The sequence below is a fragment of the Bombina bombina genome, chromosome 7 (genome assembly GCF_027579735.1).
Source record: "Bombina bombina isolate aBomBom1 chromosome 7, aBomBom1.pri, whole genome shotgun sequence".
In the NCBI taxonomy this organism is placed as follows: Eukaryota; Metazoa; Chordata; class Amphibia; order Anura; family Bombinatoridae; genus Bombina; species Bombina bombina.
Window position 1 is genome coordinate 292,998,068 of NC_069505.1, and position 25,699 is coordinate 293,023,766.

General features: G+C 40.8%; 1 protein-coding gene across 1 annotated transcript in view; it reads right to left on the reverse strand.

Annotated features, from left to right (window-relative positions):
- TASOR (transcription activation suppressor) overlaps window positions 1-25,699 on the reverse strand; it is a gene marked incomplete in the record, with an annotated part of 188,224 nt that overhangs the window by 42,677 nt on the left and 119,848 nt on the right. Inside the window, 2 exon segments of the mRNA XM_053720850.1 lie at window positions 9,342-9,464; window positions 19,848-20,770. Coding sequence (XP_053576825.1) covers window positions 9,342-9,464; window positions 19,848-20,770 — 1,046 coding nt within the window.

The window sequence follows — 25,699 nt, forward strand, 5'->3', positions numbered from 1 at the left end:
AAGCCATACGGATGAAGCTTTGCAGCCAAAAAGAAAAAGGTAGCCGAAGCCTTTTGACCTCTCCGCTTACCAGAATAGACAACAAACAATGAAGATGTTTGACTGAAATCTTTGGTTGCTTGTAAGTAGAACTTTAAAGCACGAACCACATCAAGATTGTGCAACAGACGTTTCTTCTTTGAAGAAGGATTAGGACACAGAGAAGGAACAACAATCTCCTGATTGATAATCCTATTAGAAACAACCTTAGGAAGGAATCCAGGTTTGGTACGTAAAACCACCTTATCTGCATGGAAAATAAGATAAGGTGAGTCACACTGTAAAGCAGATAACTCAAACTCTTCGAGCCGAAGAGATAGCTACTAAAAACAAAACTTTCCAAGATAGAAGCTTAATATCTATGGAATGCATAGGTTCAAACGGAACCCCTTGAAGAACTTTAAGAACCAAGTTTAGGCTCCATGGCGGAGCAACAGGTTTAAATACAGGCTTGATCCTGACCAAGGCCTGACTAAACGCTTGAACGTCTGGGACATCTGCCAGACGTTTGTGTAAAAGAATAGACAAAACAGATATTTGTCCCTTTAAGGAACTAGCTGATAATCCCTTCTCCAATCCTTCTTGGAGAAAAGACAAAATTTTAGGAATCCTAATCTTACTCCATGAGTAACCCTTGGATTCACACCAACAAAGTTATTTGCGCCAAATCTTATGATAGATTTTCCTGGTGACAGGCTTTCTAGCCTGAATCAGGGTATCAATGACCGACTCCACGCTTTGATAGAATCAGGCATTCAATCTCCAAGCAGTCAGACGCAGAGAAATTAGATTTGGATGCTTGAACGGACCTTGGATTAGAAGGTCCTGCCACATTGGCAGAGTCCACGGTGGAACAGATGACATGTCCACCAGGTCTGCATACCAAGTCCTGCGTGGCCACGCAGGCGCCATCAGAATCACCGAAGCTCTCTCCTGCTTGATTCTGGCAACCAGACGTGGGATGAGAGGAAACAGTGGAAATACATAAGCCAGATTGAAGGACCAGGGCACTGCTAGAGCATCTAGCAGTACCGCCTGGGGATCCCGGGACCTGGACCCGTAACGCGGAAGTTTGGCGTTCTGTCGGGACGCCATCAGATCCAATTCTGGTGGGACGCCATCATATCCAATTCTGGTGGGCCCCATAGCCGAGTCAGCTGGGCAAATACCTCCGGATGGAGCTCCCAATCCCCCGGATGAAAAGTCTGACGACTTAGGAAATCCGCCTCCCAGTTCTCTACCCCTGGGATATGGATTCCTGAGAGATGGCAAGAGTGATCCTCCGCCCATCGGATAATTTTGGTTACCTCCATCATCGCTAGAGAACTCCGTGTTCCTCCTTGATGATTGATATAGGCTACAGTCGTGATGTTGTCCGACTGAAATCTGATGAATTTGGCCGCAGCTAGCTGAGGCCACGCCTGAAGCGCATTGAATATCGCTCTCAGTACTAGAATGTTTATCGGGAGGAGAGATTCCTCCCGAGACCATAAGCCCTGTGCTTTCAGGGATTTCCAGACTGCACCCCAGCCTAGCAGGCTGGCATCTGTTGTTACTATGAGCCACTCTGGCCTGCGGAAACATATTCCCTAAGACAGGTGGTCCTGAGACAACCACCAGAGAAGAGAATCTCTGGTCCCTTGGTCCAGATGCAGTTGAGGAGATAAATCTGCATAATCCCCATTCCACTGTTTGAGCATGCATAGTTGCAGTGGTCTGAGGTGTAGGCGGGCATAAGGAACTATGTCCATTGCCGCTACCATAAGTCCAATTACCTCCATACACTGAGCCACTGATGGCCGAGGAATGGAATGAAGAGCTCGGCAAGTGATTAAAAGTTTTGATTTTCTGACCTCCGTCAGAAATATTTTCATTTCTACTGAGTCTATCAGAGTCCCTAGGAAGGAAACTCTTGTGAGAGGGACGAGAGAACTCTTTTTTTATGTTCACCTTCCACCCGTGAGATCTCAGAAAAGCCAACACGATGTCCGTGTGAGACTTGGCTAGCTGGAAAGTCGACGCCTGAATTAAGAGGTCGTCTACATAAGGCGCTACTGCTATACCCCGCGGTCTTAGAACCGCCAAAAGGGACCCTAGCACCATTGTGAAAATTCTGTCAGCCATGGCCAACCCAAAGGGAAGGGCCACAAACTGGTAATGCCTGTCCAGAAAGGCGAATCTGAGGAATTGATGATGATCTCTGTGAATAGGGATGTGTAGATACGCATCCTTTAAGTCCACGGTAGTCATATATTGACCCTCCTGGATCAGAGGAAGAATAGTCCGAATAGTCTCCATCTTGAAAGATGGTACTCTGAGGAATTTGTTTAGAATTTTGAGATCCAAGATTGGTCTGAAAGTTCCCTCTTTTTTGGGAACCACAAACAAGTTAGAGTAAAAACCTAGCCCTTGTTCCGCTCTTGGAACTGGGCGAATCACTCCCATGGTATGTAGGTCATCTACACAGCGTAAGAACGCCTCTCTCTTTGTCTGGTTTGCAGACAATTGAGAAATGTGAAATCTCCCCTTTGGGGGGGAGTCTTTGAAGTCCAGAAGATATCCTTGGGACACAATTTCTAAAGCCCAGGAAACGTGAACATCTCTTGCCCAAGCCTGAGCAAAGAGAGAGAGTCTGCCCCCTACTAGATCCGATCCTGGATCGGGAGCTACCCCTTCAAGCCATGTGGGTTAATAACCCTTAAACAAGCCACAAAGACCCCTTAAAGTCCCTCAAAAAATGTTTTATTTGTAACTAAACCAAAACGTTTTTTCCTATTAGTGTCACCAGCAACTATGAGCCCTTTATGCAAGCTTGGATTCCTCTTTTACTGAATACAGCTTACCTTTCCCTCATGGGGATATTGCCAGCCTTTTCTAGAAATAACACAGTCTGTCTAGAAAAAAATAGACTGAACATACCTTAATGCAGTTTAGCCTGCGAACTGTTCCCCCAACTGAAGTTTTCCTGTACTCTTCAGTCCTTCAGCAGTGGATCTTAGTTACAAAATGCTAAGATCATCATCCTCCTTGCAGAAATCTTCATTCCTTTTCTGCCAGAGAGTAAATAGTACACACCGGTACCATTTAAAATAAACTTTTGCTTGAGAAAATAAAAACTAACATTTTTGTCACCACACTCACTTTGCCCTTCCTAGCAGTTAAGCAGGCAGAGAGAATGACTGGGGGGTGGAGCTAAGGGAGGAGCTATATAGACAGCTCTGCTGTGGGTGCTCTCTCTGCCACTTCCTGTAGGGAAGGAGAATATCCCACAAGTATGGATGAATCCGTGGACTCGATACATCTTACAAGAGAAATAAAACATTTTAAGGAAAAAAAAAACAAAAACATAATTTATGCTTACCTGATAAATTCCTTTCTTCTGTAGTGTGATCAGTCCACGGGTCATCATTACTTCTGGGATATTACTCCTCCCCAACAGGAAGTGCAAGAGGATTCACCCAGCAGAGCTGCATATAGCTCCTCCCCTCTACGTCACTCCCAGTCATTCGACCAAGGACCAACGAGAAAGGAAAAGCCAAGGGTGAAGTGGTGACTGGAGTATAAATTAAAAAATATTTACCTGCCTTAAAAACAGGGCGGGCCGTGGACTGATCACACTACAGAAGAAAGGAATTTATCAGGTAAGCATAAATTATGTTTTCTTCTGTTAAGTGTGATCAGTCCACGGGTCAGCATTACTTCTGGGATACCAATACCAAAGCAAAAGTACACGGATGACGGGAGGGATAGGCAGGCTCTTTATACAGAAGGAACCACTGCCTGAAGAACCTTTCTCCCAAAAATAGCCTCCGATGAAGCAAAAGTGTCAAATTTGTAAAATTTGGAAAAAGTATGAAGCGAAGACCAAGTTGCAGCCTTGCAAATCTGTTCAACAGAGGCCTCATTCTTGAAGGCCCAAGTGGAAGCCACAGCTCTAGTAGAATGAGCTGTAATTCTTTCAGGAGGCTGCTGTCCAGCAGTCTCATAAGCTAAACGAATTATGCTACGAAGCCAAAAAGAAAGAGAGGTAGCGGAAGCTTTTTGACCTCTCCTCTGCCCAGAGTAAATGACAAACAGAGAAGACGTTTGTCGAAATTCCTTAGTTGCCTGTAAGTAAAATTTTAGAGCACGGACTACATCCAGGTTGTGCAGTAGACGTTCCTTCTTTGAAGAAGGATTTGGGCATAAAGAAGGAACAACAATCTCTTGATTGATATTCCTGTTAGTAACTACCTTAGGTAAGAACCCAGGTTTAGTACGCAGGACTACCTTATCCGAATGAAAAATCAAATAAGGAGAATCACAATGTAAGGCTGATAATTCAGAGACTCTTCGAGCCGAGGAAATAGCCATTAAAAATAGAACTTTCCAAGATAACAACTTTATATCAATGGAATGAAGGGGTTCAAACGGAACGCCCTGTAAAACATTAAGAACAAGGTTTAAACTCCATGGTGGAGCAACAGTTTTAAACACAGGCTTAATTCTGGCCAAAGCCTGACAAAAAGCCTGGACGTCAGGAACTTCTGACAGACGTTTGTGTAACAGAATGGACAGAGCTGAGATCTGTCCCTTTAATGAACTAGCAGATAAACCCTTTTCTAAACCTTCTTGTAGAAAAGACAATATCCTAGGAATCCTAACCTTACTCCAAGAGTAACCTTTGGATTCACACCAATATAGGTATTTACGCCATATCTTATGGTAAATCTTTCTGGTAACAGGTTTCCTAGCCTGTATTAAGGTATCAATAACTGACTCAGAAAATCCACGTCTTGATAAAATCAAGCGTTCAATTTCCAAGCAGTCAGCTTCAGAGAAGTTAGATTTTGATGTTTGAAGGGACCCTGTATCAGAAGGTCCTGTTTCAGAGGTAGAGACCAAGGTGGACAGGATGACATGTCCACCAGGTCTGCATACCAAGTCCTGCGTGGCCACGCAGGTGCTATTAGAATCACTGATGCTCTCTCTTGTTTGATTCTGGCAATCAATCGAGGAAGCAACGGGAAGGGTGGAAACACGTAAGCCATCCTGAAGTCCCAAGGTGCTGTCAGAGCATCTATCAGGACTGCTCCTGGATCCCTGGATCTGGACCCGTAACGAGGAAGCTTGGCGTTCTGTCGAGACGCCATGAGATCTATCTCTGGTTTGCCCCAACGTCGAAGTATTTGGGCAAAGACCTCCGGATGAAGTTCCCACTCCCCCGGATGAAAAGTCTGACGACTTAAGAAATCCGCCTCCCAGTTCTCCACTCCCGGGATGTGGATTGCTGACAGGTGGCAAGAGTGAGACTCTGCCCAGCAAATTATCTTTGATACTTCCATCATAGCTAGGGAGCTTCTTGTCCCTCCCTGATGGTTGATGTAAGCTACAGTCGTGATGTTGTCCGACTGAAACCTGATGAACCCCCGAGTTGTCAACTGGGGCCAAGCCAGGAGGGCATTGAGAACTGCTCTCAATTCCAGAATGTTTATTGGCAGGAGACTCTCCTCCTGACTCCATTGTCCCTGAGCCTTCAGAGAATTCCAGACGGCACCCCAACCTAGAAGGCTGGCGTCTGTTGTTACAATTGTCCAGTCTGGTCTGCTGAATGGCATCCCCCTGGACAGATGTGGCCGAGAAAGCCACCATAGAAGAGAATTTCTGGTCTCTTGATCCAGATTCAGAGAAGGGGATAAGTCTGAGTAATCACCATTCCACTGACTTAGCATGCACAGTTGCAGTGGTCTGAGGTGTAAGCGTGCAAAGGGTACTATGTCCATTGCCGCTACCATTAAGCCGATTACCTCCATGCATTGAGCCACTGACGGGTGTTGAATGGAATGAAGGGTGCGGCAAGCACTTTGAAGTCTTGTTAGCCTGTCCTCTGTCAGGTAAATCTTCATTTCTACAGAATCTATAAGAGTCCCCAGGAAGGGAACTCTTGTGAGTGGAACGAGTGAACTTTTCTTTTCGTTCACCTTCCATCCATGTGACCTTAGAAATGCCAGCACTAACTCTGTATGAGACTTGGCAGTTTGAAAGCTTGAAGCTTGTATCAGAATGTCGTCTAGGTATGGAGCTACCGAGATTCCCCGCGGTCTTAGTACCGCCAGAAGAGCACCCAGAACCTTTGTGAAGATTCTTGGAGCTGTAGCCAATCCGAATGGAAGAGCCACAAACTGGTAATGCCTGTCTAGGAAGGCAAACCTTAGGTACCGATAATGATCTTTGTGAATCGGTATGTGAAGGTAAGCATCTTTTAAATCCACAGTGGTCATGTATTGACCCTCTTGGATCATAGGTAAAATTGTCCGAATAGTCTCCATCTTGAACGATGGAACTCTTAGGAATTTGTTTAGGATCTTTAAGTCCAGGATTGGTCTGAAAGTTCCCTCTTTTTTGGGAACCACAAACAGATTTGAGTAAAACCCCTGTCCCTGTTCCGATCGTGGAACTGGATGGATTACTCCCATTAACAAGAGCTCTTGTACGCAGCGTAGAAACGCCTCTTTCTTTGTCTGGATTGTTGACAATCTTGACAGATGAAATCTCTCTCTTGGAGGAGAGTATTTGAAGTCCAGAAGGTATCCCTGAGATATTATCTCTAGCGCCCAGGGATCCTGAACATCTCTTGCCCAAGCCTGGGCGAAGAGAGAAAGTCTGCCCCCCACTAGATCCGATCCCGGATCGGGGGCCCTCAATTCATGCTGTTTTAGGGGCAGCAGCAGGTTTCCTAGTCTGCTTGCCCTTGTTCCAGGACTGGTTAGGTTTCCAGCCTTGTCTGTAGCGAGCAACAGCTCCTTCCTGTTTTGGTGCAGAGGAAGTTGATGCTGCTCCTGCTTTGAAATTACGAAAGGAACGAAAATTAGACTGTCTAGTCTTGGCTTTGTCCTGAGGCAGGGCATGGCCTTTACCTCCTGTAATGTCAGCGATAATCTCTTTCAACCCGGGCCCGAATAAGGTCTGCCCTTTGAAAGGTATATTAAGCAATTTAGACTTAGAAGTAACATCAGCTGACCAGGATTTTAGCCACAGCGCCCTGCGTGCCTGAATGGCGAATCCTGAATTCTTCGCCGTAAGTTTAGTAAGATGTACTACGGCCTCCGAAATGAATGAATTAGATAGTTTAAGGACTCTAAGCCTGTCCGTAATGTCGTCCAGAGTAGCTGAACCAATGTTCTCTTCCAGAGACTCAATCCAGAATGCCGCTGCAGCCGTGATCGGCGCAATGCATGCAAGGGGTTGCAATATAAAACCTTGTTGAACAAACATTTTCTTAAGGTAACCCTCTAACTTTTTATCCATTGGATCTGAAAAAGCACAGCTATCCTCCACCGGGATAGTGGTACGCTTAGCTAAGGTAGAAACTGCTCCCTCCACCTTAGGGACCGTTTGCCATAAGTCCCTTGTGGTGGCGTCTATTGGAAACATTTTTCTAAATATCGGAGGGGGTGAGAACGGCACACCGGGTCTATCCCACTCCTTAGTAACAATTTCAGTAAGTCTCTTAGGTATAGGAAAAACCTCAGTACTCGTCGGTACCGCAAAATATTTATCCAACCTACACATTTTCTCTGGTATTGCAACTGTGTTACAATCATTCAGAGCCGCTAACACCTCCCCTAGTAATACACGGAGGTTTTCCAGTTTAAATTTAAAATTTGAAATATCTGAATCCAGTCTGTTTGGATCAGAACCGTCACCCACAGAATGAAGTTCTCCGTCCTCATGTTCTGCCACCTGTGACGCAGTGTCTGACATGGCCCTAATATTATCAGCGCACTCTGTTCTCACCCCAGAGTGATCACGCTTACCTCTTAGTTCTGGTAATTTAGCCAAAACCTCAGTCATAACAGTAGCCATATCCTGTAATGTGATTTGTAATGGCCGCCCAGATGTACAATATCACGCACCTCCCTCTGAGCGGGAGATGTAGGTACTGACACGTGAGGCGAGTTAGTCGGCATAACTCTCCCCTCGTTGTTTGGTGAAATTTGTTCAATTTGTACAGATTGACTTTTATTTAAAGTAGCATCAATACAGTTAGTACATAAATTTCTATTGGGCTCCACTTTGGCATTGCAACAAATGACACAGGTATCATCCTCTGAATCAGACATGTTTAACACACTAGCAAATAAACTTGCAACTTGGAAATACAATTCAATTAGAATAATATTAAAACGTACTGTGCCTTTAAGAAGCACAGAAGATCTATGACAGTTGAAAATTAATAAATTGAAACAGTTATAGCCTCAATCCTTGTAAACAACACAACTTTAGCAAAGGTTTAATCCCATTAGCAAAGATAACAAATTCTGAAAGCAGGAAACAAATTACAGAATAAACGTTTTTTATCTCAGTCAAACTATAATTCTCACAGCTCTGCTGAGAGAAATTACCTCCCTCAAAATAAGTTTTGAAGACCCCTGAGCTCTGTAGAGATGAACCGGATCATGCAGGGAATACAATGAGTTGCTGACTGAAATATTTGATGCATAGTAAAAGCGCCAAAAAACGGCCCCTCCCCCTCACACACAGCAGTGAGGGAGAACAGAAACTGTCAGAAAAACAGATTAAGCAACTGCCAAGTGGAAAAATAGTGCCCAAACATTTATTCACACAGTACCTCAGCAAATGAAAACGATTTTACATTCCAGCAAAAACGTTAAACATAATCTCTAGTTATTAAACAGCTTTATGTATTTCTTACAGTGTAATTCTAGTGAAGTACCATTCCCCAGAATACTGAAGTGTAAAGTATACATACATGACATTATATCGGTATGGCAGGATTTTCTCATCAATTCCATTGTCAGAAAATAAAAACTGCTACATACCTCTATGCAGATTCATCTGCCCGCTGTCCCCTGATCTGAAGTTTACCTCACTCCTCAGATGGCCGAGAACAGCAATATGATCTTAACTACTCCGGCTAAAATCATAGCAAAACTCTGGTAGATTCTTCTTCAAACTCTGCCAGAGAGGTAATAACACACTCCGGTGCTATTTTAAAATAACAAACTTTTGATTGAAGATATAAAACTAAGTATAATCACCATAGTCCTCTCACACATCCTATCTAGTCGTTGGGTGCAAGAGAATGACTGGGAGTGACGTAGAGGGGAGGAGCTATATGCAGCTCTGCTGGGTGAATCCTCTTGCACTTCCTGTTGGGGAGGAGTAATATCCCAGAAGTAATGATGACCCGTGGACTGATCACACTTAACAGAAGAAAAAAATCTTATTTCAGTTTTGAATTTGTTAGAATAAGACAAAAAAAATTAAATCTGGTTGGTTTCTAAACTTTTAAAACTCACCCTGTGAATACAGTGTGCAATATCTTCATTCTGAATAATAATTAGAAGTTTATCAGCAAGCTCTCTTGATTCCAAAAAGGTTTGCGGGTGACATTCTGCATTACCCAACTTCTGAAGATATTCCTGGGATTATTTAAGCACAAAGTTATCATTATGCATATCAAATATGGATTTCCAAACATTCACAACATTACATTTTTAAAGGACCATTAAACTTGACATTCCAAGATTACTTTTAGGGAAGTTATGTGAGCTTTCCCCTCTCCCCTAAACTTTTTAGCAGCCACTTGCTGTTAAAATGTGGATTATCACAATCATGATAGGAAAACCATTCTTTGCAATAGCAGTGAGCATACTAGGTAGTTTAGGTGTTAATATAATTGTAAAAACATAAATATATATTTATATATTAGATAAAGAAAATAAAGGAAGAGATGCCTGTTTAAATACCTGTTAAATTATTACTAAGCAACTAAGCTGAATCAGGGCTAAACTACCTTACAGGGATAGCTAGTTAAAATTAAAGTTTCATAATTAAGATAGAGCATGCTACATTAAGACACCAATCAGCAAGCGCTACCCAAGTTCTGAACCAAAAATGGGCAGCCCCCAAGCTTACATTCTTGCTTTTTCAAATAAAGATACCAAGAGAACGAAGAAAAATTGATAATAGGAGTAAATTAGAACGTTGCTTAAAATTGCTGCTCTATCTGAATCATGAAAGTTTAATTTTAACTAGACCTTTTAAGTATAATGTAATGGAAGGTCCTAATTATAAGCAGAAAAAAAAATCTATTAAAGACTTAAAAGTAACATGAAACCCAACATTTTCTTCATGCTTCAGACAGAACATACAAATTTTAAAAGTCATTTGATTTAACTTCTAAAACAAAATTTGCTACATTCTCTTGGCATCTTTTTTTTGAAAGAGCAGCAATGCACTACTAGGACCTAGATGAACACATTGGGTGAGCCATTAAAAGGAGGCATTTATGAGGGAGGCGGAGCCTACTACTGCACATAGCAGTCGCCATTATACAGAGCTCCTCCAAATTTACAGAAATTAAGCTATTTATATTTAGTTAAAGCGGGGCTTTTTACTTTCTAAGAGGCAATCTGTCATCTCCTTAATTGCCTATCTTAGTGGACCATACCTGGGGTCACTTGATGCTTTGCTGTGGGCTACTCCGGACACTGAAGAGGTGAGGACAGCAAGTGATCCGGAGCTCTAGCGCCAGACCTTACCAGCGATCCACTTACCCAACAGCTGCAGCACCACGCTACATCGTGCTCCGGAGGGCCGGGGATCCGCTCCGGAGCAGTGCCGGACACACAGTGGCTGCAGTTTGAGACACCCGAGGGATTAAAATGGCGACACACCACTGAGGCTTAGAGGGCTACTGTGAGAGTGAGTACCTGCCGGGTGTCTACTGGCTGGGGAAGGGGCAGCCCACAATCAAATAGTTAAACAGTTACACAGGCATAGAGATACAGCGCACCCAAAGTAAAGACATTTATCCTCACCACGCTGATACAGAGTTCCTTCTGCACTAAGGCGCGAAGACGCCATTTTTGGATTCCTTGCTAGCGTGTTCCCAGCTCCCAGCAATACACGCTGGTTTGTGCAGCTAAGTCCCTTCTCTGTCTGAGCCCAACTTTTAAACAGAGCTCCTGAACAGGGATACTCTCACTCATATATATCTAAGAAACTCTCATAATCTCTATCTAAGCCACCTCAGAACTTTCCTGCAGCAAGTTAGGAATTATTTTACCGCTATACACGCAGCACTGGGCTATACACACAGCATTGCTGCCTCTCACCCATTCTCACAGTGACCCAAGCAGAGTCGTGCAACATACAGTGGACTCTCAATACAATAGGAAAAAAAGATATATGACAAGTTAAAAGTGAACCCTCTTTATTCTTAACACCCAAGAAACACAGCTGGCTTTGCATAAGCTTATTGGCTTGCACTGATATTTCTGCACACCCCTAGTACACTATATACTAAGGATATTGAGCCTGCAAACAAGGTGCTATACAAGCCTCTCATACCATAAATTGCAGCTTGCAGGGCAATGAACTACCCATGATGAAAATATTTAATTTGCTGCAATAAGCTGGCGATACAGCAGAGAGGGGGAGAAAGGATGCAATAATCAGGAAAGGAGAGTCATCTGTAGCAACTATCTCTCTGCTTTCTATTTTATATTTTTTTGTGTGTGTAGGCTGCTGAATGGTTCTCTCTCCCCTCCATTTCCTGCTGACTGAAAAATCAGCGGGTCATATCCCAACTCCCTTTCCCGACTACGTCCAGTGAGGACAGCTCCCCTGGGGGAGAGAGAACGTCTAAAAACCATCTCAGCTCTTCTTCTGAGTGCGTGACAAAGATCTAAAGAAAGTTAATAAAGAGGATGTAGCTGTCAAAGGCATACTGTGCTAGGACAATTCGACATGGATAACTATAACTAACTCTATACCCATTATTGCATCACTTGCAGCGTCATCGCTTTTCACACATTTCTACCATAAAGAAGATATATTTGCAGAAATGCTCATACAAGTTGTGAGGGGCATGACACCCATTATCTACTAAATATCTCTGGTGAGAGTGAGAGGAGATAGAGAGGGCGCAGAAGCAATTTAGCACACCCCACTATCCAGTAGAGGTTTAGGGAAACTGGAACTTCTCCAAAGTAAGAAAAAAGAAAGTTGGAGGTACCTGTTGAACACTTAAAAAACCGCAAAAATAAAAGTAGTTACAAACAGCTGATCTATCACTATACACACTATGGCTACAAGAAAAGGACCTAAGGGAGACAAGGGTCTAAAACCCTTATCAGTAGACACCTTTTTTAAAGCCTCCAAAATCACCAAATCTCAGGAAACCGCCCAGACGGAAGTTGAGGAAGATATGGATTCTGAAAATGAGGAGGAATCTGCAGAACACACTCCCGTTACTAAGGCAGACCTGCAGGGTCTGGTGTCCAAACAGGACATAGCTTCTAACTTTGAGAAACTGTGGGAAAAGATGGACAGCTTCCAAAATACAGTCACTAATAGTCTTACGGATATCAAAACAGAAATACTAGAGTTGGGATCTCGAGTAGATTCCTTGGAAACAGTCACAGAGGAAATGGGAGAGGAAATTACAACAGTCTCACAGACTCTTGACTCCCACAATCAACACATACAAGATCTAGAAGAAAAAATTGAAGATCTGGAGAATCGAAGCAGACGCTCTAACATTAGACTCAAAGGCATCCCTGAGTCCGTTGGAGCAGAAGATCTACACAGTTATCTCCAGCAATTATTCCATGCTATATTGGGAGGACCGACGGACTCTGAGTGCCCAATAGAAAGAGCGCATAGGGCCCTCAAAGCAAAACCCAAACCAGACCAACCACCAAGGGACGTCATAATTAAGCTTCTACGGTTCCCTGATAGAGAAAGGATTCTATTGGCTGCAAGAAACAACCCCACATTCAAGTTCCAGGGCAACATTGTCCAGTTTTTCCAAGACCTTTGCATTAAAACATTACAGAGAAGATATGCGCTAAAACCTCTCACTCTTCTGCTAAGGAAGAACAATATCCCCTACAGATGGGGATTTCCTTTCGCGCTGCAAGTGATGCGAAATGGCAAAATGCTTACTATTAAAACCACTGATGAGATCCCGGAAATCTGTAAGCTCCTGGACTTGGAACCTCCAGACATCTCAAGGGAGGATTCGACATCTGCTTCTCCTGCTGTGTCGTCACTGAAGGCAAAACCCCAAAGATCAAAATGGAAGAGGGTGACAAGTAAAAAGAAGTCTAAAGCATGAGACATCCAGGTAATTAGTGAATGTCTCGGATGAGAACACCTACCCTTTTTCTCACATTCTGTGGTCTGCCCTTGGACCTAGAGGCTACTAGCTGTGGCCAGAAAGCTGAATAAACCTTGAATTCACAGATGGGGACTGGGACTCCTCACTTATTGTAAGTGATGCAAAGCTGAAATTCCATGTTGGAATTGCATAGTACAAATTTCATGTGCTGGTTTCGACATAATTGCACTCAATTGTTTAGTTGTTATTTACTGTTGTGTTATTATATTTGTCTGTTTACACTGTTAATACCTCAATGCACACATTGTTGTACAAAATTACTATGCTCATCTTGTGGAAATGCTCTACAGAGCTATAGGGCCAAAAAGAAACAGTTAGGGAGGCAGAGGAGGAAAAGAGAAGTTTACAGGCTTCTACTTTCAAGGTACAAATTTAGATTCCGAGGTTTAGAGGGAGATATGCTGTCCGGGGTCCCTGATGCCATAGGTAGGATTGAGAGGAAATGTTGGTACAATACTTGTGATGACTGTCCCTAAGATAGTTTTGATCTCGCATAATGCGAGAGGTCTAAACACTGATGTCAAAAGGAGGACAGCCATGTCACACTATAGACGACTGAGGGCCAACGTTATTTATCTTCAGGAGACACATTTCCTGAAAAACACTATCCCAAAATATTGGGCAAGAGACTACTCAAAGCAGTATCACTCTGCCTTAGACTCCAAGAAAAGAGGGGTCTCTATCTTAATACACTCATCATTGCCCTTTACACATAGAGAGACTATTTCGGATAAGGAAGGTAGATACCTTTTGGTCTTTGGGTGTTTGGGGAATACAGAGATTCTTCTATGCAACATATACGCCCCAAATGAACAACAAGATAAATTCTTCGCTGTTATTTCGAATTTGTTGACTGACTGGTCTAGATTAAGAATAATTCTGGCGGGGGACTTTAACATTGACCTGCAATCACTGACTAGACAAACAAGTACCCAACAATCCAAGAAAAAACAGAGACAGAGAAATACTGCTAAACACATTCTAGACGCCCTGGCTCAACATACACTACAAGACACTTGGCAGATATTGCATGAAGGGGTGGGAGACACTACTTTTTACTCTGCACCGCACGACAGCTACTCAAAAATAGACTACGTATTTACTAGTCAAATATTACAGCCAGCAATACACTCCTTAGATATTCATCCATGTGTCTGGTCAGACCATTCTCTGACTGTGCTTACTTTGGGAAACCTAACAGACCCCAAGAGAACTAGGACATGGACATACGATGCATCAAGCACCAAATATCCACCCGTTAAGAGCAGGATTTTACATAGCATACAAGAGTACTGGAAAATTAATGTTGGGACCACAGAAAACGTGGCTATGCCCTGGGCAGCACATAAGGCGGTGATCAGAGGGGTCCTAATCAAAGAAAAGACACTATATAAAAAAAAGAAAAATGATCTTATTAACCAACTGAACACTGAAATTGCCACATTAGAAACGTTGCATAAATCGACCCACTCTAGAGCCACACTTACTAAGCTAGTTGAAAAAAGGCAAACCCTTCAATCTATATTGAACGAGCACTCCATAAAAGCTGCACATAGACTGAAAACGAATTATTTTATTTTTGCCAATAAACCTGACAAATATTTAGCAAAAAAACTTAGAGATAGCTACCAATCCCTTTCTATTCCATGCATCCAGACACCGACTGGCCAGACTACCACTCACCCACAAGACATTGTTGACACGTTTGCCAAGTTCTACCAGATGTTATATGATGGCACGAAAGTGCAACATAACCCAGAGACGAAGGAGGCTTTTAACTCTTTTGTGAGCGAGGCGAACTTGCCAATGATAACTGAAGAAGACAGAACTCATCTGAATGCTGAGATCACGAGGGCTGAAGTGATAGCAGCTATAAAAGATCTTAAGCCTGGGAAGGCCCCGGGACCTGATGGATTCCCGGGGGAGTACTACAAGGTGTTTAGGGAAGATCTAGTGCCGCATCTGATAACGTTTGCAAATCACATTATGAAAGGGGGACAAATACCAGAAGAACTCCTCAGAGCTAAAATTGTAGTTATACCAAAACAGGGAAAAAATCTTAACTTATGTAGCAGCTATAGGCCCATCTCCCTCATCAATCAAGATGTTAAGATAGTGACAAAAATCCTGGCCAACCGACTTAAACATATTCTACCCAGTATTATTCACCCGGACCAAGTGGGATTCATTAAAGATAGGGAAGCCCCTGATAATATTCGCAGAATGGTATCGATAATAGATTTTTTGCGAGATAGAAAAATGCCTTCTCTGGTCCTCTCACTGGATGCGGAGAAGGCATTTGATAGGGTCGACTGGACATACATGATAGATCTTTTGTCACGCCTGGGGTTTGAGGGCAATTTCCTGAAAGCAATTCAAGGGTTATATTCCAGGCCCACGGCGTTTGTTCGGGCGATAGGGCACCAATCAGACAACTTCCAAATACTTAATGGCACTAGACAAGGTTGTCCGCTCTCACCCCTGATCTTTGCCATATGCATTGAACCATTGGCAGCATATGTACGCAACTGCCCTGATATAACCGGCCTAGAGATAGGAAAATTCCATCATAAAATCACCTTATTTGCGGATGATGTGCTGCTGACTATTTCTAAACCCCTACATTCATTACCATATGTATATCAAGCAATACAGCGGTTTTCTCAAATATCGGGATACAAAATTAATATAGACAAATGTGAGGCGCTTCCTCTTTCTATCCCTAAACATACTATCAAATTGATAGAGGCTAACTTTGACTTTAATTGGGCTCCAGATGGGTTGAAATATTTAGGCATTAAATTAATGCCACACTCCTCGAAGCTTTACGTAGCAAACTATACCCCTTTATTTAAAATGATTAGATCTGATCTGGGAAAATGGAAGAAAATGGGTTTTTCTTGGTATGGGAGACTATCTGCGATAAAAATGACGATTTTGCCTAGAATATTATACTTATTCAGGGTGCTCCCGATCAAAATTAATACTGCAGAAATAGCTAGCCTTCAGAGAGACATACATAACTTCCTAAGAGATAATAAGCACCCAAGAATTCCCCACACTATCTTAAACAAACACAGGCAACTAGGAGGGATAGGCGTCCCCAATCTACTTGATTATTATAGGGCAGCAAGACTGGCCCAAGATTCCCTCTTAAGCAGGAGACAGGAGGACATAATATGGCCTCTTTTAGAGGCAGAGATGATGGGACAGGAGACTCCGGACGGCATCCTTTGGTGTAGGGAGCTGCCTAGTGGACACGCCATATACCAAAACAAAATCACACTACTCTCTAGACGACAGTGGCTAACCTCACGAAATACGGAAAGAATTCTCCCCTTGCGCTCAAAGGTACTACCCTTGAAATATATTGTTAATGAAGAATTTAAATATCACATTAGAAAGTGGGAAAACAAGGGGCTATATAGGGTAGCAGACATATATTCCCAGGGTACTCTGTTGACTTTCACCCAACTTCAGCAAAAACTTGAGCCTCTTCCATTGCCATGGTTTTTATACCTCCAAGTAATATCAACTGCACGTACATACATGGACAAATCCCCGACACACACTAAGCTATCTGAGCTTGAACACCTCTGCACGACGTCCACTCGACCCAAGAGAGCAATATCTAGGTTATACATTTCAATCCAGGAATCTAAAAGTGATTCTAAAACAACATTAATGACAAACTGGGAAGTAGATATAGATAAAGAATTAGAAAGGGATAGATGGCAAGAGATATTACACCACACCTGTAAGGGCCTCATTGGTGCTGATTTGAGAGAAAATGCATTAAAGACGTCTTTCAGGTGGTACCTAACCCCAACTAAGACAGCCCATATGGGAAAAGGGAGTACTAAATTCTGTTACAGAGGATGCAGAGAGGTAGGTTCATATCTGCACATGTGGTGGGAATGTCCCAAAGTATATCAGGTATGGCAAGAGTTGTCTTCACTACTGGAAAGAGTGTTGGGCGAGCAGATTAATCTCACCCCCGCTCAGGCTCTGCTGCATGAGCACATTCCTAGACTGAACAAACACATTAATACGTTTATTAGAATACTGTGCACCACAACCAGGATAGTGATCGCCAAATACTGGAAGACGGAGGTACCGTCGTGGTCAGAGGTAACAGCTAGAATTAAATTGGTGTACTCGATGTATGAATCAGCAGCACAAATTCAAGACACAGAGGCCCAATTTCAGAAAATCTGGTTTTATTGGATGCTGGCAGGGGAGAACAGCCTGACTTCGGTGGTAGCTGAAGGGGAGGTGGAGCGGAGAGAAGTGAGAGGTAGTGTTCGGGGGGAGAGTAGAGGTGGTGAGGAATAGAGCTAGCTGCTAAACTTAGGAGCGAGACAAGATGAGCAAACAATTTATTGAAATCTTAAAATTACAAAATACAACGCTGAAATGTTAAGGTGTATGTTGAAATCGTGCATTGATTATTGGTTTTTTTTTTTTTGTTTACATAGTTTTAGTTATAAGTTACTGTTATTAGGGTTGGGAATCTACGTAGACTATGCCTCCTGCATATTACATGCTCCCCAAGCAAATAATATATGATGGGCTCCATTGAGAAAATGTTTGGGGGATCCATGTGTTTATGGTTAAACTACACACTCCTGTTTGAAATTGTACAACAAACTGCACACAGTGAAAGGGACTAATCTCATCAAAACAAACATCTTGAAACCTGTTTTCTGGCCTCTGAAGTAGCTTTATATAGCAAATTAGGTGTATTTTCAAGTAAAGAAGAGACTTTTTGAAATCAGAAGCGCTATTGAAAGACATTCTTATTGAAATGTGATTATTGCTCCCTAAGATCTGATGTTCTCTAATGATTGAAAGTCTGTACTTTTTCATTCTTTTTTTATGTTATTGATGGAGGAGTGTGATCAATAAAAAAATGTATTTCAAAAAAAGGAGGCATTTATGTGCATACCTACTCCTGAACCTTCCTAGATACACACCAAACTGAACAAGAAAGTATGATTGCTCAAAGGTCCAAAATATGAAACTAATCACATTTGGATTAGTGGATTAGTGTAACCTTAAAAACACATTTCAAAACCATGGGACACTCTTATGTCCCATAATGTACGCAACTAGACTATCTGACATCTGACACTACCACCATACCTTTACAGCCATTCCCCCACATTCTGCTATACGAGGAAGCCGGATACGGGACACTCAAGGGAGCTAGTGACGGCATTACTATAACCTCTCTTGACCCCCACAAGATACGTGGTGCAATGACCTAAACCCCCATACATGTACATCCTCACTGTGCCTGCAATATTCCCCTACTACATAGTCCTAACAATCCTATATGCTAACCCAAAAGCCATCCCAGTTGTATATTCACTAAAAAGAGCCACTAGGCTCCATATTGTTTAGCAAGATCCTAACTGACGGCCTCTGTAAAAACGAGGTACGTGTACCAATTGAGGCGGTAATACGCCCCATGTTATGTAGTTTATGTACTGTGTTATACTGTTATTCACTTTGTTATGATGCATAAGCTGTATGCCTTGTGATTTACCTCAATAAAAACTATTTAATAAAAAAAAAAAAAAAAACACATTTCAAACAATCATTTCTTCAATTAAAGGGAGAGTCTACTCCAGAATTTTTATTGCTTAAAAAGATAATCCCTTTATTACTCAATTCCCAATTTTGCACCAACAGTTAGATTAATATAGTTTTTACCTCTGTGATTACCTTGTATCTAAGCCTCTGCAGACTTGCCCCTTATTTCAGTTCTTTTGACAGACTTGAATTTTATCCAATCAGTGCTGACTATTAGGTAACTCCACGTGTGTGAGCACAATGTTATTTATGTCACACATGAACTAGCACTGTCTAGCTGTAAAAACAGTCAAAATCCACGGAGATAAGAGGCGGCCTTTAAGGAAATTAGCACATGAGCCAACCTAGATTTAATTTTCAACATGTATACAAAGAGAGAAGCGCTCTACCAGGAACGAACAACAGCTCATCAGCTAGTTCTATGGCGATTTACCACCCGGAAGCAGCCTCTTTTAGATCAGTGTGCTTTTCACAAAGGAAAACTTTCCTGAAGTATATCAGTCTGATCCCGCCAATTAAGGTCAGTCCAGCCCCAAAATACCAGGCAATTCTCCTCTGAACAAGGAACAAGACAACCCAAGACGATCGTTTCGGCCTCCTAGGGGCCTCGTCAGTGAGGTGCAGCCACATTTCTCCAAGCACACTGGGCAAGGAGTCCACGTCTGGTTTCCCCCATCACCCATAGGGAGACTACCCCAGGGTCATATTAATTTGCATACAAAGAGAGAAGCGCTCTACCAGGAACAAACAAACAGCTCATCAGCCTCTTTTAGACCAGTGTGCTTTTCACAAAGGAAAACTTTCCTGAAGTATCAGTCTGATCCCGCCAAACAGAACAAAGCAAATTTGATGATAAACGTAAATTGGAAACTTGTTTAAAAATTGCATGCCCTAGCTGAATCATGAAAGTTTAAATTTTGACTAGACTGTCCCTTAAGTTAGCATCTCAAGGGACTTTTTGGGTGTGATGCTGGTCAAACAACATATACTATTGGCTTTTGTATATGTATATTCTTACCTTAATTTCTCCACAGGTCACATTTTCCTCTTCTGAATGAATATAAAATTTGACTATATTCTTATTTACATGGGTAAAAATTTTCATTAGGTTGTTAAATACTTCAGGATGCATCTGGTTTATCAAGTCAGTCAGTGCAGTTTGTGTAGCAGAATTAAACTCTGGCAAACTAGATGTGTTTTTTTCAGGAGTTCTTGGTGATGAACTAAATGTTGAACGTAGCGGAGAACTTTCCCGATTGTTCCTGCTTTCTTCCACATGCGCATAGTCGGCTAAAGAAGACTGTCCTTCACACTCTTGAAGATTCCGATTGCTTGGAATATTCCTTTGTGCGTGCGTTTCATTAATTTCAGTATATGAAGGAACACTTGTCATTTCCCGAATTGATAGCAAGCGTTCATCATCTTCGTTTTCAGGAAATGTATCATTAACTGGTTTATCTACACCACTAGAATTTACAGAAGCAGTAACAATGCTTTCCAACCTGTCATGCAAATCCTCTACATAGCGATTAATAGAGATATCAGATGTCTGTGTATATAACCAATCTGAAAGTCTTGCCACCCTTTGATTAGATGAAAGCAGTGGTGTTACTGAATTACCCATATAGGTTATTTCTTTTTGTCTTAAAACTTCATAAAGACGTTCAGAGAAGATACCATAGACTTCTAGAACAGTGTTCTCAATTACACCATTTTCACAGTGTTTGGTTTCAAACAAATTATGTTCCCTTGAGAGCGCTGATAAGTGGTCTTTGCGGTCTTCCTTTTCATGTTTAAATGTCCTATTTTTTTTCCTCTTGTAGTCTTGGTAAGGAGAACATCCAGAGCTTCTCCTCCTCCTATTGTGCAACACCCTTGGATCATCTGGATGTGCATCTTTAGGTGACAAGCATGAAAGTTGTTCTTCAGAAAGGTTTAAACCTAAATAAATTAAACAAATAATTAAAAGCTATAAAAATCTAAAATGTCTTAAAGCAGTTTCTACGAATTCTGCTAGACAATGTTATGGATTTCACTCAAACAATGCACCTTCTTAAAACACCAAAGTAAAATATAATATATATATTTTTTTTATTTTATTTTAAATTAACAGCACCACACAGATAATCAATAGAATGATTTGACAAATAATTACTACTCGGTCATACAGCAATATTATACTTGTGACTTTGACAGGAAGATATTCCCCAGGAGGGATTGTGCTTTATTCGATTTCCACTGTTTTACAAAGGGGATCCCCATTATATCTATAGTTCAATTCTGGACTCCAATATCTTTGGGACTTATTTTGCCTAATTTTTAGATGGCATAATTCAAAGGGCCCCTTGCGATAATAACCTGTGTTATATGACATTAACTCACTGCTGCTGTTTTTTGTTAATTAATTTTTCGCATTTAGCATTAAATTGGAATTTAGTTTGTAGCAATCCACTGACTATTACCATTTTTTATTCAAATTTAACCTTAAATGTGTATTGGTAACTAAGGGTTAATGATTTAGTGCTGGACAAGGTTGTCTTCTCTCTATCCCCTTACTTTATCCCAATTCTATCTATTTCTTGGATTCTTCTTACTTTTTCCTGACTTTTAATTAGAGTATGATTTTATATATATATATATATATATATATATATATATATATATATATATATATATATATATATATACACATACATACAGTATATGTGTGTGTGTGTATATATGTGTGTAAGAAAGCAAACAAAATAGACAAACACCTGGTGCTACATGTTATAGAAAACAGTGTTTAAAAGTGCATATACAGCGCCAACACCCAAACAGATACAAGCTCCCAAAGTGAGACCCCTAAAAACAAAAAAATGAATATAAATATAGAAAGAGGGAGCGCCAGCTATAGGCTAAACTTAAGTATCAGAATAACAGAATAATATTATTCTGTTATTCTGATACTTAAACCTATAGTTGGCGCTCCCTCTTTCTATATTTATGTTATAGAAAACAACTGAAAGGGACAGAGAGAGAGCGCGAGCGAGAGAAAAAAAAAAAAAAGACAAACTTACAAATTTATATATTTACAAATTATTTACATTATTAAATCAAGTTTTTCACAGTGGTTATGCGTTTATGTTGGTAAGAAAAGTTATGTGGTTTGCTAACTTGGAGTTCCTTGGTTGCTATCATAGCTTGAATAGATTAAACACCTACTGTTAAGTGGATCTAATAAGACAAGACACTGCTAAGTAAACAGAATATGTGGCAACTGGAAAGAAAAACGCAGAATGAAAAAGTCTGCTCCATAAATAGCGCTACAAAAGGACAATATATATATGGGATCACCCCAGCATTTAAAAAAATAAGTAGAAACTTCCAGTCGCCTAGCATCAACATATATTATAATAGATGTCAAAGAAACTAAAAGTGACTGCAAAAGTGGAAGCCAACAGGAGGGGAAAAATTTTCCCCCCCGCTTGAAAATTAACGGGTTTTGGGTCCACCTACCTTCCTTTGGTGGTAAAAGCTACTAGATTAAGCCAAATACCTAGTTACAGCAATTGTTTTGCTATTGTGGTTGCACAGTATGGACTCATGCAACTCTAACATGCATTCCACAAAAGGGACATCCAACCCAAGAACCATCAGGGCTGTAATCTGAAGAAGAACTGCACTACATGGTGAAGGCAAGATACAGTTAGGTTGTGTATCCCACTAAGGGGCATACCCCTACATTTATGTATGTAAAGGAGCGACACATACAATAAATGGTCACTATAAAATGCAGTATTATAAAGCAGATTGAATGTACAACATAAAAATCAAAGTACACATTAAAAATTGTAATTAATTGTACAAAGTAACATACACAGCAAAATAAAAATTTAAACTGGACATGAAAATTTCAGACTCAGATAGAGCATGCAATATTAAACGACATTCACATTTACTTTTATTATAGAATTTTCTTCATTCTCTTGGTATCTCTTGTTGATAAGTAGGGACATAAGCTCAAGAGTGTGCACGTGTCTTAAAGTGAATGTAAAATTTGATGCTAAAGTGCCCGGTTTTTAAAAATTCGATTAAAGACAGGGGCACTAATTCATCAAAAGTTACATTTCACTCGTGTTGTGAAAATATACTTACCTTTTAAACTTGACAGCCGCTCCAGCTTCCCCGGTCGTCGCAAGCCATTTTTGACGTCTGAAATGATGGATTGGTCATCCTTCGATCACGGCTTCCCCCCCCTGGGGTAATCAGTGTCTGGTTCAACGCCGTGATTGGAGGAAGCCGGATTCCTCATTTTAGACCCAGGAAGAGGCTTTGCGACGGCCGCAGGAAGCTGGAGCTGCTGTCAAGATTAAAAGGTAAGTGTTTTCACAACACGAGTGAAATGTAAATGTTGATGAATTAAAGTGCCCCTGTTTTTAAATCAGATTTTTAAAAACCAGGCACTTTAGCATCAATTTACATTAACTTTAAGCAGTAAATGGCAGCAGTTTAGAAGGAATGTAATTTCCTGCCATGTAATGCTCCAGACACCTACCTACATATCTCTTCACCATAGGAATGAAGCAAAATTTGATTAAAAAAAAGTAAATTAAAACATTGTTTAAAATAGTTTCCTCTATCTGAATCACAAAAGCAAATTATGGGGTTTCAGAACCCTTTAAATTACGCAGTACAAATCTTATTTAAAGAACGCAGAAAACCTATTAAACACATAGTACAAAAGTCTTATTTAATGTACAATGTAGTTTAAAAAAATGAAATATACTAAAGAAAGAAAAGTAAAAAGTCTTGCTGTTTTATCTCACCGAAAGAAAAACTAAATTTATGCTTAAAGGGATACTGAACCCAAATGTTTTCTTTTGTGATGCAGATAGAGAAGCAATTTTAAGCAAATTTCTAATTTACTCCTTTTATCAAATGTTCTTCATTCTCTTGGTATCTTTATTTGAAAAGCAAGAATGTAACTTTAGATGCCGGCCCATTTTTGCTGAACAACCTCGGTTGTTCTTGCTGATTGGTGGATAAATTCACCCACCAATAAACAAGTGCTGTCCAGAGTCTGAACCAAATCGTGCCTGGCTCCTTAGCTTAGATGCCTTCTTTTTCAAATAAAGATAACAAGGGAACCAAGAAAAATTGATAATAGGAGTAAATTCTAAAGTTGCTTAAAATTGCATGCTCTATCTGAATCACAAAAGAAAAAAATTGGGTTTAGTGTCTCTAACTGATAAATTATTTTTTTTCCTGGCATGGAGAGTCCACAAATCCGTTCAATTACTAATGAGAATTAAACTTCTGGCCACCAGGAGGCGGCAAAGAACACCCCAGCAAAGCTGTTAAAAGGACATTATACACTAGATTTTTCTTTGCATAAATGTTTTGTAGATGATCTATTTATATAGCCCATAAAGCTTTTTTTTTTTTTTTTTTTTTTAATTAAATGGATGATTTTGCTTATTTTTTAAATAACATTGTTATGATTTTCAAACTCTTAACCAAGCTCCAAAGTTTTAGGAGAATACCGATGTATAACTACCCCAGCTTGCTTCTGTTTGTGTAAAGGGTTTTTTCATATGCATAGGGAGGGGGGAGTGTCTGCCATTTTCCACTTGCAGTGGGTGTTCCAGTAACCTTTTAAACAGAGTTAAACTGGAAGCTTCTAAGTAAGTTTTTAAAACGGGTTTATACAGGATTTTTGTATCAGTATCTGTGCATAATATTCTTTATAGTAGTGTCTATTACATGTTATATTATATGACAATTGATGTGTACTGTCCCTTTAAGTATCACTCCCACTTCCCATAAACCCCCAAGTCATTCAGTCAAAGGAATACGGAAAGAGAAGAGAACACAAGGGTATAGAGGTGCCTGAAGTTTAAAATTGACAAAAGCTGCCTTAAAGGGGCATTACACTAATTTTCATATAACTGCATGTAAGACACTACTATAAAGAATAATATGCACAGATACAGTTATAAAAATCCAGTAAAAAACAGTTTAAAAACTTACTTAGCAGCTTCCAGTTTAGCTCTGTTTAAAAGGTTACTGGAACACCCACTGCAAGTGGGAAATAGCAGACACTCCCCCCCCCCCCACCCTTTGCATATGAAAAGACACTTCACACAAACAGAAGCAAGCTGGACAAGGTATACGTCGGTATTCTAAAACGTTGGGGCTTTGTTAGGAGTCTGAAAATCAGAGCAATGTTATTTAAAAATAAGCAAAACTATCCATTAAAAAACAAACAAAACTGTATGGACTATATAAATGGATCATCTACAAAACATTTACGCAATGAAAAATCTAGTGTATAATGTACCTTTAAAATTAAATTAAGGACAGGTCGTGGACTCTCCACGCCAGGAAAGAAAAGAATTGATCAGGTAAGCATAAATTTTGTTTTCTTTCCAATGGCATGGAGATTTCACAAATCCATTCAATTACTAGTGGGAACCAACACCCAAGTTAGATGACACAGAATGGAAGGGAGGGAGAACAAGACAGGTGGAACTAAACAGAAGGCACCACCGCTTGAACTTTCCTCCCAAAAGAAGCCTCAACTGAGGCAAAAACATTAATTTTGTAGAAATAGGGAAAAAAGTATGCAACGAGGACCGAGTGGCCGCCTTGTAGATCATTTCCACAGAAGCCTCATTTTTAAAGGCCCAAGAAGAAGGAACAGCCCTAGTGGAATGAGTCGTAATTCTCTCAGGAGGCTGTTGTCCAGCTGTCTCATAAGCCTACCGAATAACACATCTCAACCAAAAAGAAAGAGTAGAAGAAGTGGCCTTCTGGCCCCTACGTTTACCAGAGAACACAACTAAAAAGGGGAGTAGATTGTCGAAAATCTCTAGTCGCCTGCAGATG